Below are 15475 nucleotides of genomic sequence, written 5' to 3' on the forward strand. Positions count from 1 at the left end.
ATATGAAGTGGTGCATACAAGTCAACCTTTTTTTTTTTATTATTATTATTTTAAAAAAGTTTGATTGTGGGTGGTAGAAGGCTACTTAATTGTGTATTGTCAAAGGCACATCCCAAAACCATTTGAGATATTAACTCCAAATGTGACTGTCTACTGGACTTAAACAATAAATGTGTTGGTGACTATGTCTTTAACCCTTGCACAGATATTATGTTAGGGTCCCGTGACCTCATGATGAAGACAGCACACTAAGATATTGTCGTCATATTTGGTTGAAAGACAGCATACTTTGAGATGATTCCTTCCCATTAATTTACAACTGTCTTTTTATTTATTTATTTATTTTTTGCAGTCACATTTGATGTGTTTTTAAAATAGTGTTAAATATGTTGTATACATTATTATTTCATTTAAGAATTTTAATTTGTAATTGTAGTGTTGCCACCAAAATTCATAGTTTGCCATTTTATTCCATTTAGGGGTTAGTTCCAATAACATTAGTCATATACTGTACATTACAATTGTGTGGATTGGTAAGTACCAACATGCTTTTAGATTATTAAAAAAAAAAAAAAAAAAAAAATAGGACTAGGCTTAGAACTTTGCAATAAATAGGACTGCGTTTCAACTCCCTATCCTCTTTAATTGTAGCTTGAATAAATCTTAAAAGCAGCATGCTTCAGTGAAACTACCTGTTTACTTGACCCAACCTTTCCTGTAGTTAGTTTCGCAGCATAGTGTTCATTACACCTGTAATTTGAGCCTTTGCAGAAGAGTTGTGAAGTTGCTTCATGTTTTCAGTAAATTCTGTCTCAATTTTGGAAAAATCAGTAGATTTTGAATTTACCTCGATCTGGGTCTTAAAACACTGGGAACTAAGTGCAAGGTACTGTATTCCTATATTTGCATGATGATTTAAATGTGACCTGTAAACCTTCAAAGCAACAGGTTTTTTTTTTTTTTTTTTTTTTGTAGCAGCGACTTAAAGTATGTGTACTTACAAAACACCACTGATTCCTTGTGGAGTATCCCACTTGTATTATCTGCTAGGCAGGAAGATCTGGTTTAGTGTTTTAAAAATCAATTTGTGAGAGTGATTCCCCTCCAGTAAAAAAAGAGATGAGTCATGAGATGTTACCTTTACCCTAGTTGACCCAAAGTTAAACGTATACTGTATTTGTGGCATGTTATTACTTGACACAATTTCCATGTAACTGTGATTCACAATCTTATTACATTGCTAATGTTCTCTAACAATAACCTTTTACCCACTAAGCTTAGCATAACACACTTACACACCTACCCATTCGTACACAACATCAACAGACATCAGAAGTTGCTGTCTGTGTTAAACGTTTATTAGGTTATATTGGTCCAATAGCAGTTACAGATTAAGAGGTGTTTTATGTGGCCTGTGATTTAAAAAAAACAAAACAAAACAAAAAAAACATTTAACAAGAATGATTTCATGGGAATACGTAAATACTTTATTTGGCTTAGGTATTATAATCATTAGTTTCTCAATTCACATTACAGTACTTTTTTTGAGACTTGTGAACAGACAACAAAACCTAATAGAACACAATTAATTGTTAACAGTGTATATAGTCTGCTTTTATTTGATCTAAAGGTGATTTTAAATTACATTTTTGTAGACCTATGTAAAACTGACCCTGCAGTACACTATGTCTTATCTTTTAACATACAGTATGAGAAAGGCCCAACTGTACATATCACTGTAACTTTTGTTATGTGTCTTCAGTACGGATTCCGAGAAACAGACTGGCTGGTCGCCTGGAGGGAAGATGATTTCTGCAGGCTTTAACAGTTTTTAAATTGTAAAATGACATCCTCTTTGTAACATCCAGATTCACGTCAATTATATTATGCTACTTGTGTTACCGCAGCTCTTGTATTGACAAAGCCAGCAGACCAGGCATTTCCAAATTTACTTAATTCTGTCTTTATATTTAAACTGGACAAGCCGATTTTTTTTAATTTAATTTTATTTTTGTGTTTCAACAACGGGGTAACAGTTTTGCAGTTCAGTAAATCTCAATCCATTCAATGTTTTTTCCACAAGAATTTGATGTTCCAATGATAAAATTTATTCAGCCTTGTTCAAACCTTATCACTTTGGATCTGACCGTCCTATTTACATGCTCTAGTGATGTCATATTCATGATGAACTAGCTGTTCATCTCGAGAGGCGCTTAAGGTTCTTTTATAAGGCTTTTCCTAACATTTAAGAGATGAAAAGTAATGGAGGGACAGTACATACTGTAACAGTCCCATTGCTTAATACATTCACTTATTAAGGATTGGGTGTGGGAGTTCTGTATTGAAACATGTTCCAATAAGCTTGTATATCAGTTCTTTCTTTACATGATATATCGTATCATAATGTATCAATTATATCATGATACAAGACCAAAAGCCCAACATAGCTCGCTGTAGCTCACCAAAGTGAATGAAGAAAGAGCGTGTTTTATAGTTTACTCTCACTGCTCATTTCACTTTTGTCTTTTAACGAAATGGTCCATCATGAAATTACCGTTTGATTTTATTATGCATCATAAGTACCTGATTTGGACAATCGCATGAAAAGCATTGTTTCATATTGTATTGCAACCTGCATATCGTAAATGTATATCTGTGAGGTTACTGTGTCATTTACACCCCTAGTTGTAACGTATTAGGATCTTGTTGTTTCATGTTGCCCTGTTTTCCCATAACCAGTGTTAATACGTGAAGACATGGATAACTTATGGTTGAAGTTTCAGTTCTCTAGTAACCAAGAGCCACTGAAATATGTTTCATTTCTCTATGCCCTCTTGTATCCTTTTTACTGTAAGAGTACATAGAGTGTAGATTGAGGAGCAGGATCTCACAGTACAGCCTATCATCAGGAATTCTGGGTCTTGAAATAAGCTGTCTACTCTGGAATCTCTTTGAAATTGTGAGGAAGGCCAGTCATTTCTTTCATGGCAACCCACTTTCATTCCCTTTCCTTTTAATAAACTAGACTTGGTAAGGCAACCCGGTACATGGATGAGTATTTTTTTTGTTTTATATTGCAGAGCAGATGAACAGTAAAGCACATTATTGTTTAGTGCCTTTATCTGTTTATTTAATTATAAACCTTGTAATTTATAATTTGTTGCTTTTTTGAAGTTATGGATTGTTTCTAACCATAATACCATGTTGGAACATTAGGTAGTGTTTGAATGCTATTTAAAGCATACAAAGTAATTTCTCATTTCTGTCATTAAAGCAGTCAGCGATCAGCTTCCTACATGAAGTAAATGTGTAGATAAATGATCAATGTGGTGTAATACAGATAACAGTCTCTGCTACCCAGCTTCTTGGAACCGCGGAGGAGGATCAGGCTTTAAGTTTGCTTCTTGTAGCATTTTTAAATACGTCAGTAATCGATATTGGCTATTTCTAGCGTTCCACACTGTACGTACTGTGTACTACAATAAGTAAGCCTTTGACATGCTGCAGTAAGTCAGCTATTCTGAAATGAGTCTTCATCTGTCCGGCAGTCCACCAACAACTTGTATGTCTGAAGAAATAACCAAGTCACTTGCCCGTCCGCTAACAGCAGTTAAATGCTACTCCCATAAAAACATTTTATAAAAACAGGTACAAATTCCACGCTGCCTGTTTTTTGCGTTTTCTTTATGATGAATTTCCTAGCTAGTGTTGGAAAGAAATCCTAGCTTTGCTGCAATAGTTTTAATGGAAATTAAACAGAACTTACACGTCTGACTTTACAGGAAAACCACCCTGCAAGATGTACTATTTTGGGTGAAAGTGGTAACTGATAGACATCATCAGTGATTCGGCTGTGTCCAAGGAGAAGTTAACAGTGTTCTATTAAAGAAACAGTAGCTTGGCATTTGTATGTTACGATGAAAAATGATTCCTACAGTAAGTACTATACAGCGGAGCACCAGTCAGGTACATTACACTTTACAATGTAGTCCTAATAAAATTCACCTTTTGATTAAAAAAAAAAAAAAGTTTTGGTTGAATTGTGTAGGTTAAGAACATGTGTGACTTATTGTAGATATGTTTGAAATTCTGTAGCTGTGGTACGCAATCTCAATGCATTTCTATTTTTGATGGTGAAAAAAGGAATCCTGTACAGAATGCTTAAGGGCAGAAAGAATCTCTCAAAGCAAGTAATTGGCTACAGCACTAATCTGATTAGTATTTTGCACAACAGAGGATGGGCTCTTTCAATAGGAATAATGCTTTGTTAAAGTCAGACCTCTGTGTACTGCATACTTGAGTCACTGTCTGAGTAAGGAACTGCATCACTTCCTTGCAACGTAACACGTTTAGTGTTTAGGGAGGAGATTTTCCAGACGCAACTAGTCAAAAGTGCTGTGTAGAAGAGAAGCTGGAACTCGAACAAATCGGCAGAAAGGGTTAGGACTGTTTCACTTGCTGTTTGCTATATAGTTAGCAATCAGGTGCTGTATTTTGAAACAAAGCGGTTTGTGCCACTCATCATTGATCAGCCTTTCCTACAAGCTTCAGCAGGTAAGTGTATTTCTCTCAGCTGCTTTTATGTTTGGATTTTAGTTTTTTTTTTTTTCTTTTTTTTCTCTGACACAATGTTGTGAGATGTGTAGAATGTCTATTGAGTGTTTTTCGTTTAATTTAATTTTGTAGACACCCTATACATGTACGCTACATTTTTTAAAGATGGAAAACCTGCAATTATCTTTTTGGTATTTTTTTGCTACTATGCTACTATATTGAATTTGGTGTGTTGTGGAATTTGGGGTATGCTGAAACCACAAAACTAATTAGACCTGTGCTAGGTTCAAACTCAGATGAAAAGCATGACAGCAATTGTAAATTAGACCCCAGAACCATACAAATCACTTCAGACATACTGCAAAAGCATATTTGGCAAATACAAATACATTGAGTGATTCAGACAGTCACATACATTGAGTCATTCTGCTGTTTCTGTACTTAGTGATTGTGACATGTACACTGTTTCCTGAGAGATTTATCTTGTGATCTTGACCAAATCAAATCGAAACATCCACATCCTGAGATCTTTCTCAGAAATGTAAAACTTGCTTTAGGTTTGAGATACAGGCATCATACTCAGTACACAACTGATTATCTACAGCAAGTTCTGTAGTGCTATTGCACAAGAAATGTTAGCAAGTCTTTTACAAAGCTGCCGTCGTCAGATTTGAGATGGCGACTATATTTGCAGGGGTCTATAAACACTGTGTGCTAATTGTGTTGGTGACCATGGCATTAGCTTGTAAAAGTTCCTGGAGTGTTTGTGATTAGATATAAGAGTGTCATATGAAGTAGCTCATGTGACAGGTCTATGTTCATAGAAAGTCACTTTGCAAGTACATAGCTTTTACTATTGCTAAATACAGCACTGACTTGTACAGGGAGGATTGTTCCAAATAATATCTCTAGTGCCAGATACTCAAATGTTCATTCACAGTCATTCTGTGTTTTGTATTGATGGTACCAGTGTAACGCTCATTTTCTCCTTTGTTGTGGCTAGATGGTAGATCAGACGTTTGCGTTTGCGTAGCAGCAGTTGTATGATATGGGCTTTTATCACAGTAATCTGTGCTTGCTGCTGTTAAACCAGAAAACCGATTTGCTGCAAACCAATTACTGAGCTGCAATCGTACAGAAACATACTTTTTTTTTTTTTTTAAGCGCCACTGCTGTTATCCCGATAGTCACAGAAATCAAAACAGCTCTCCCTCCTATATACTTTCTGTCTGCGTCAGTGCAGGACCACAGACTCGCCTAAAATATACTTTGCCTCTGTACCTATGGTGAATAATTGTGTAACTTTACTTTCTTATCCTTATCAGAAAACTGATTTTCTTAAAACGTCACTTTTCTGTGTTTACATGATTTAATGATAGAAAATCTAATTAGAGTTCAACTGTATACATGGATTGAAGTTTTCGGAAAACGCAGGATATTTTCGCATGCAAAGTATTGTAGTAGCCTAAGTACAATTTGAAGGCTGGTCATTTCTGCGATAGAATGGAGATCAATCCAGTATAGTTCTTTATCGAAGTGTCAGGTCTTAAATTCAAATATTGCTGTACTGTACCTCTACTCAGATTCCCCACAATGTGCAGTCAGCCTTTCCAACAGCACATACTGTTCTATATTACCAGTTTCCTTATCAGACATTATTTTAAATTATGATGTGATTTAAAGATGGAAAACATTTGCTGCTTCAGCATGGGATATTAGTATTAACAAATACATCAGACTTTAACAAATGTATTACTTTATCCCTAACCAGACAAATGGATGCATGCAGGCTAACTTTTCTAAAACCACGTGCAGGAATAAAGGTCAAAGTTTGCAAATGTGCAGAACACTATCGGAGTAAGTTTTCCGAAAAGTGTATACATGATATACGTTTTGTTAGTTTTCGGAATTTAATTGGAAATTTCTAGTTGTTTTCCAATAACTGACTTTTGGAATATTCTGATACGTTTTCCGAAAACTGTGTTTTCATGACTCTTGATATTGGAATTACTTTTCCAGAAACTTGAATGTTTTCTTCATACGTCAGGCATTTTTTGTTTGATCTATATTCAGTTTTAACTATATTCAACTCATGAACAAGACACACAGATCAGAAATGAATTAGAAAAGAATGTCATAGGCAGTAAAATGACAAACATCTTGCCTTTAGACTTTAGTTCAGTAATTCAAAGTTACCCTGAAATTTACTCAATGTTGTTTGTCTCTCTTGTCCTGCAGTAAACTTGCTTTTCATTGACGGTGGGCGTTACGTTAATGAGAAAGTCCCTCAGAGGGAGCAGACAGAGGTTATTTGTCCTTGAGCAAACTGTCATACCCTGGACTGTCTGAATCACTCAAGGCACATATTTAGAGAAGGGGGGTTCTGTTTGTGGGGGGCTTAGAGAGCAAGGTTTCACCGTACTACAGTGTCCCAGTCTCTCTCCTCAACTTACAACAGTACTGTGTAATATAAAACAAAGTGCATTATCACACACTCTTTATTGGACTGGTGCTGATCTTACTGTTCATGCAAGAGCTCATAATGTGTCCAGTAGAAGTCCACTACCAGAATAACCTGTTATGGCAGAACAGGAAATGTTAGTGTGCGAGTTTTTATTCTTATGCTGCATACATGTAGCTGGTTTTTAGCTTACTGTACGTTCATGACCACGCAAACTTCATATCTCACTACCAAGACTGACAAAAACATTTACAAAGGAATCAAACATATACATATGTGAAGGAACAGTAAAAGTTAAAGAATACAATTGGGGATAATGTTTCACATACAAATATGGCAGCTCTGAGAACCATGTGTGGGGAGACTTTTTCATAGATATCAAAAATGGGAGGTCCAGTGTCCAGATATGCTTCAGGCTTGTGAACAAAAAGAAAAGTGGAAATCAAGAGACAAAAAGTAAGATCATATTTTACTAAAGACATTGCCAGGCTTTCTGTCATTTAGATATCCCATTTCTTCCTGATGATAATTTTGTGTGACAATGAAAAAGAAAAGTAATTTTCCACTGTTAACCAGGCTAAAATGAAGCTGAAATAAAAGGGCAGACTAGCGGTGAAAGTTTCGTTTCTGAAATTGCACAAGCCACTCCATGAGTGAAGCATTCTATATGATGAAACTGACCAGCACATGTTTAAGTGGCGATGTTAGATTTCACATGGTGGTTTTTTTGTTTTTTGGAAAGGGACCTAGTGACCTGACTTCAGCTGTTTGTAATGCATGTTAATTTGTATTTATTTATTTATTTATTACTATGTTAACATGGGGGATCCAAACTTTCTAGAGACATAAGGCACCAAGGACCACCCACAAAACCTAAAGAAATGTTTACTTTGGAAAATATATTACTTTAATTTCAAACAGTCATGTGTTTGTGTAATGGTACATTGTCTTGCACAGGCATTAAAGTGGAAGTTTGTAATTATTTCTCCGAGCGGAAGTCAAGGTAGTCAGCACCTAACAAGAGTGTTAAGTCTCTGTCACAAAGACGGCTGGAGTGGGGCACGTCAGACCAGAAACAGGAACCAGGAAATAAACAAGAGAGAGGTGGAGTTGGGTGGAGCTGAGCGATTGGTACTGCTCAGCATTTAATAATTTAAACAGACAGTAAATAAAAAGGTTGTAACAAAAACAGCACGCGGCACGTGAGGCCAAAATAAACAGACGAACAAAACGGACTAACACTTAAGCAAACAGTGGACTAACAGACAAACATGGTGAGTCAAAACAACGGTTATATATTTTACTTTGTTTAGTTTTCTCGTTTTTAATTCTGTCCACACTCATTCTCCACTCACCGAACACACAACCCCGGGTGAGTGAAAACATGCTGCTTTTATGCGGCTGTACCAAGACTCGATTGCTAAAATCAATCATTCAATTGGAGTCGCGGTACAACTGCACTTGAATTAATAAAGTGCAATTCCCCGTGCTCACATATTATTACTTTTTACTTGCACGTGAAGTGCTGTGCAATCCTCGTGCCTAAATACAAATATACATTTTAAACACTCGTGTTACACAGACCCATTTATATCCCGTGTACCAATGACTATACACCAACATTAACACAAAATACACACAGGGGCGAGCACTTTGCCACAGTCTCCCATTTTTTTATTTTATTTTATATTTTTCAGCCACCTCAAAGTTAACTTATGTGTCTCAGCTTAGCTTTATGATCTGGGCCTATATGCTTTCCTAATAAAAAAATAAAAAAAACTAAGTAAACTAAAGTTTTTCGACGTCATTTTGTATTGATTTGTTGCTTCTTTTTAAATCTGCCTAGTTTTAAAATAACTTTAATTTTCAATGATTTACAAATGCCATGGTTTTTAAGTTTGTTTTGAAGTTGGGGTTTTCTTAAAGAATTATTGTATTGTGTGTATTTGTTCCAGTACCAATATCCTTGAATTCAGAAGACATTCATTGCTCCACCTGTCACTAATCTGCCAGTGATTATAAATACATGAAGAAACTCGGTCACCCTTGAGAATGTGTCTTTGAGTTCAGGCACATGTCTCGGCATACTCTAGCCTTGCCCTCTAACTTCTTTGGATACAGTACATAAAGTATTTGACATGCTTGTTTAACATCTTGGCCAATACACACCCCTTGCTGAATGGATAAATGGCAAATGACATTTGCATGCACACATACTGTATGTCTCAATAACATTTCCATGTGGTGTCTGTAGGGTTGACACCGATAGTTATTTACCTCAGTGGCAGGGATGTATGTTACTCCCGTAGCACAGGTGCTGTACTTTTTTTCGTATTTGTCACGAAGAGTATATTCCAGACACAGTAATGGCCTGACCATCCATTACCTGTGAAGTGTTTTTCTTGATTAGCAAAACTGAAAAAAATCACTGTTATACTACCGTAGCCATTATAGTCTATAAAAGTGTACTTTTTCTAAACCTGTATTTGATCAGTCTATTTACACAGGAGGGTGTTAAATATCTTAGGAATGGCCCCTTTTGTGTACATAATAAAAACCTAATCTAATATTTGTTTTAGATACCAGAGTGTTGGTATTTGTGTTCAAACTGAATACTGTCTTGAGCACACTGACTGACTACTTTTGATGCTATAGTGGTCAAAGGTTTAGTGTTGTGTGTTACAGTGAAAATGTGTAATCTGTGTACAGTAGTTAGACACAATGCACCATACTGTGAATTAAATCCTGTAAATATTTGAATGCTTTAATGCTGTCCAAATTGTTCTTTTACCAATAGGAGGGCATATGGTTACTTTAGTAATGCATTTTTCTGAACTTTGGAACACTGTTTGTACTTGTATAGGCTACATCATAAAAGTGTCAACTGACTGAAAGACCTAGAAGAAAGGAACAAGTGTGTCATGAGCACCCTGTTCTACTTTTCTTCAGGATTAGTAATGATGGATGGCACTGGATTTGTATTTGTATTTTATTGGTATATCCTTTTGGTGTTTGGTCGGGCCTCCCAATGTACAATGTTAAACTAATAGTTGGGTCTATTGGTCGGCGTGGTAACAAGCACAAACCCTTGCTGTTGCGGTCCACGCACATGCGATATAAGTGTTTGGGATTTGAGTTTTGGGATTAGTTTGTGTACCATGTCATATCCACTTAGAATATCTTTTGTACTAACAAACCTTAATATTCTCAACATTGTTCGCTTTATCTTGAGAATTGCATGCACTTGCGAAACTTGAACAGGAATCTACCTAACTGAATAATTTCTAGATTGATTGGCATACTGTAGGTTATAAAGGTTATACTGTCTTCAGAATAGCTAATCTGAGTATGATGAAACTTTGCATTGACATGTTTTTTTTTTAAACTTGGTGACCCCTGTATTATGATCTTTCTGGGCAGGGAGACTTGTATGTTGCAGGCCTAAATTAATCACATTAATTATTTTTTATGTATTTCAGGTTTTAAGAAGATAATCATAAAGGGGACGCGCTACCAGTATCTCACCAATTGCAATTGAACTTTCTGTAAGTAGTTCAGCATTGTTTTCATAATCCCCCAAGGTTTTATCAATTGCCATCTAATTTGATACAACTGCTTGTTAATTCTCCCAGTAAAGATATTTTGAACACATCTGTATTTTCTGTTACTGCAAAACATTCCATTGCCTTCTAAAGCCCACTTTCAACTTTCTATTTCTTGTTATCCACACATGCACCTGCTTGGCTAATGCACTAACATGCAAATATTGTGATAATTGATTTACCATTTCTCTTTTTTGCAATCCTTTAGGTTGTACTGTTCTTTATCTAAAAAAAAAAAAAAAAAAAAGGAAACAAGTAAAACAAAGAGGTAACTGTGTGTAGGTATATTTTGTTGCAGTGCTGGCAATAATTTAAATCACCTATTCCTGTAAAAATGACTAAAGCTCCTTTCACACTGGCACTCTGTACCTGGGTCAGAACCTATCTGGTTCAGGACCCAGTGTCATGCGGGTCAGGTACGCAATTTAACACTGCTTTTGATAAAGCAGGGTTGACCAGGGTGACAGACGCAAGTTAACAATATCAGTGCTCCAGTGCAGCTTGTTACTGACGCTTCCGTCCAAGCTTCTCTGGATTGAACCATTGGCCCAAATGTTGATTAGAGCAAATGTTTCTACACCCCTGCTGCAATTTGGCTCGTGCTGTGTATCAATTAACAAAAATATGGCTAAACAGAATAAACAGAAATGTTCCTTGCGGAAGTGAAACCTTAAAGCAGACGTGGCTGTTTGTTATTGCGTCAGCTCAGGAATGGCCATCAAGCATTTTATCTCGCTCAACACGGGTCAAAGCGTGTAGACCCACATCCTGAGGTGGCTCGCTGGGATCCGGGTATGACCCAGGTACATGATTTAGCACTATGTGGGATTGTGACCCAGGTAGCTAGGACCCGGGTAGGATTGCCAGTGTAAAAGGGGTTAATACGGTTACCTGAAATCGATTCTGCCTTAAACTAGTCATCTGATTAGCGACTAATCAATAAACAGTGTGTAAGAGTGCAGAAGTCCATGTCCATCTCATGCAAGGAAAGGACCCATTTTGAATGCTGGAATCCAAAACTACTACAAAAGAGCCTAGTATACTGTGCAATAAATTGCTGTATTGGCAAGTAACCAATTAGCTGAAAGTTTTTTTTATTCATGAAAAAACATCAATATATTGGTGCAGAATCCTTTTCTATGGTATTATGTTCTTAATTACAGCACCTTTACTAGGAACACTTCTTTCCCAGTGTGATTCAAAGCATGCTTATACCAATCAGCAGTAATTCAAACTTTGCAGATAACTAGCCACAAGAGACCATGGAAGCTGACTGACCTGGATATTCGACAGGCCTGCATGGTACATTGTATGAAATTATTATTTTTTGGGAGGAGTATTTGAATTTCTCTTCAAAGACAGACTATAGGCACAGGATATGCACTTAACCTGGAAGCATTATCCAAAAGCCGAAACCCCATGCAAATCTAATCTAGTTCTATAACTTTCCTTTGGGACTGCATTAGTTGTGGTGGCCAAATTTATGGTTACACCTGTGGGTCTGTTAATTGGAGAATCTGATCTGAATTTACACAGTTGTTGCCTTTGAAATCTTCAAATAACAGATTTTGGAATGTATTGTGTTTTTGGTGTGGCTGTTACCGCTCATTCGATCTTGGGTTTTGACTTGTGAGATATAATAACATACAGTTTAATTAACATTGTAAGTTAGACTGTTTGTTTTTAAAAGTCTGTTTTTAGGCTGCTGGTGGCTAATTTACCGGGAGGAATATCATTTTAATTAATTAATCAAAACACAAAAAAACAAATTTAATGAGACTAAATTAATGTAAGGCTGCATTTGGCTCACTGTGAAATCTGGAATGGACCATACTGCTATGCAATCTTATTTCAATCCATGAATTTTAAAAGTGGCTCGCACATTGTGTATTTAAATCTTTTGTCTGCTGAATCTTTCTTTTTTTTTTTAGTGATGGTTTTAGTCTGTGGTTGCTCTGATTCAGTAAAGGAAACTGAAGCCATAGCAGACAAGATTTTACAAAATGCATGCAATCCTTTAACCAACCAACATGTGTAACAGAAGTCCTGTATTACATCTAAAACATATTCTTGTATTGTGCTGTGCAGTCTATACAGAAAAGTTGCTTTGCTGTAGAAACTAATCCATTTACTTTGCTGTTCCTCTTCTTTGTTTCATCATATAACCACAAACTATAAACTGTGTTTTACAGTACTGGTACTTGAAAGCTGCTAAAAGTTATTTTGTTTTTACCAATTGGTTGTATCGGCTATACAACAGATATGATTTAATATTGAATTAAGACAATTCAAAAAAGGCTAGTGGTGAAAAAATATACCATCTTATGCCTTTGCTTTCAGTGGTATGTCAGTTGGTTGATTTCACAACTTGTCCATACAATTTATGGCAGCTTTAAAGCCTCCTGTAGTTTCAGTAGCACGTAGATTAGCAACATGTCACTAACGTTCTTCTTTTTTTTCTTTCTCTTTTTTTCCCCCTTCTGTCTGCTTTGTCCTGCTATCATCTGGCCAAGCTGTGCTATATTTAGTCTTTAATAAATACAGCAGTACGATTTCTCTTTAGTACTAAACTTAGTGAGGTTAACTGCCGCCGCTGCTGCTGCTGCTGCTGGTACTCGTAACTGCACAGCTGCTACATCTGCCATCTACTGTTGCCTTCGTCTGTTAACAACATCACGGACAAAACTATAGAAAGAAAGAAAACTGGAGAGACACACACGTCAGGCACCTTGTGTTTCTTGATCTTGCTGCTGTACTTCGTGTATACATCATGATTTTCAAAGAAGTCCACTCCATTGTCTTGTTCCCTGTGCATCTATTAATGTGGCTGTACACTGCCCTTACCTTTGTTCCATGGTATCTCCTTACCGATGCCCAAAAGAAACAGACCATGGCAAAGAGGATAAAAGCCAAAGCCACGTCTGATAAGACGGAAGGCCCATATCGTTCTGTGGACCACTTCGACTCGCTCGCTGCGATGACTTTCCCTGGCATTGACACTTTGGACAAGCTGTTTAGCCACGCAGTGCAGAAGTTTGGAAAGGCTGATTGTCTCGGGACCAGAGAGGTTCTGAGTGAGGAAAACGAGAAGCAGCCATCTGGGAAAGTTTTTAAAAAGGTAACTGCATACTTTTATTATTTTAACAAGTGGCTGTATGGATTTCTGACTGGTGTTTGTTCTGTAAGAGTTTAAAGATTTCCCAATTGCAGAACGAATCTCTGCATCATGGTGTTCAACATCCATGCAAATATGCTCTGGAGTCTGGGGTGTTCATAATGTGTTCCTTTTTCATACACGCTATATCATTATTTATAATTATGCAAACCCGAGTTGTTTAATTTCATGTTGTTATCCCATACTCGCAGTTTTTACATTCCTTTCCAGATGACAAAATGTTTTCAGCCTTCCAAAGGTAAAGTTAATGGTGCCAGTTAGCAGCTTTAATTGCCATTTTGCCTATTTTGGCTAGCTTGCCTAACCTGTCTCCTAGCAGTAAATCGTTCTGACTTCAAGTTTAAATATATGTCATATTGTGTGTGTTTTACAGTAGTCCACTGTAATAACACATTCATCACACTGAATAGGGATTCACTTAGACTTTTCTGATAAAACGTTTAAATCGGTCTAGCTTCAAACTGGCTTTAGATCCCAGAAACTGAACAAGTGAAGGTGTAAGCAGTCAACTACATTTCTGGATAGTTGACCCTGAAAGTAACAAGGAGCACTGCAAGCACTTGACTTTGAGTGCTTTAAAAGCACAACGCTGCCAGCTGTGAACCTTGTTGTCTGCACACAAGCGTCAAACCCATGTTAAACATGCAACCAGGTAGCAGTCTGGTTAATTGAAAATCTAGTTAATAGACTTCTGAATGTTCGAGTGTATTGTACATTTCGACACACTGTTTACCAGTTCCCAATGGCAGTGAAACCCTGATTTATCAGGCATTGCCTCAGTAGTTGACCTTGTCTTTTCATCCCTACAAGATGATAATGCCCTTCAATCAGGATTCCATGTCTTTAAAAGGTTTGTGTTACAAATAACCAAATAAATAAATGATTAGATTAGTTCAGACTCTTTCTTCTTTTACAGCTCATTCTGGGCGAATACAAGTGGCTTTCTTATGAAGACGTAGATGCTCAGGTGAAGCACTTTGGTAGTGGTCTGGCTGCTCTAGGGCAGAAGCCAAAGAGCACCATCGCCATCTTCTGTGAGACTAGAGCAGAGTGGATGATTGCGGCTCAGGCTTGTATCAGATACAATTTCCCTTGTAAGTACCATGCTTCTCGATCCTAAATCAATCCCAAGTTATAATTTTTCATTCCATAATTGTAAAGAGGAAAAAAAATATTTCAAGTGTGTATTTAAAAGGTTTTAGTTTTAAAATCCTTGGCAACCAACCCAATGTTGTAGGCTCTTGTTTAAAAGAAAATATATCACCCTGTTCTTTCCTTTTACCAGTGGTCACTCTGTACGCCACACTAGGAGAAGATGCAGTAGCATATGGTCTGAATGAGTCTGGAGTCACCCACCTCATTACTAGTACAGAGCTTCTGGAAGACAAACTTAAGGTGAGTCTATTGAAAGCATTGTCATTTTAACCTGTATTCAGAAGACTTTTTATAAAGGGTGCTATAACCAAATATGAATGCTCTCGTGGAGTGAGCAGTTTTCAACCGGTATTTTTATTAACTTCCTTTTGTCATATTTCCTGGACACCCTTGTAAACATATAAGTTTTAATCCTGATGAGAATTAAGTAAAAACATAATTCTGTCTTTTGTACAGTCTGAAATGGGTGTTTTCCGTTCCCATGCATGCAGGTGTTTCAAAGCAAAAAAGTGTGTAAGTCAATACAGA

General features: G+C 36.7%; 1 protein-coding gene across 12 annotated transcripts in view; it reads left to right on the forward strand.

Annotated features, from left to right (window-relative positions):
• LOC121318711 (long-chain-fatty-acid--CoA ligase 4-like) overlaps nucleotides 1-15475 on the forward strand; it is a 35136-nt gene that overhangs the window by 5579 nt on the left and 14082 nt on the right. For 2 of the 12 annotated variants that reach the window (XM_041255680.1, XM_041255682.1), the window contains exons 2-5: nucleotides 10495-10560; nucleotides 13131-13735; nucleotides 14709-14886; nucleotides 15078-15187. In XM_041255680.1, coding sequence (XP_041111614.1) covers nucleotides 13388-13735; nucleotides 14709-14886; nucleotides 15078-15187 — 636 coding nt within the window. In that variant the 5' untranslated portion in view covers nucleotides 10495-10560; nucleotides 13131-13387. The other 10 variants (XM_041255688.1, XM_041255689.1, XM_041255678.1 and 7 more) reach the window with 9 other exon arrangements.

Source organism: Polyodon spathula, chromosome 7, assembly GCF_017654505.1.
Source record: "Polyodon spathula isolate WHYD16114869_AA chromosome 7, ASM1765450v1, whole genome shotgun sequence".
NCBI classification, from domain to species: domain Eukaryota; kingdom Metazoa; phylum Chordata; class Actinopteri; order Acipenseriformes; family Polyodontidae; genus Polyodon; species Polyodon spathula.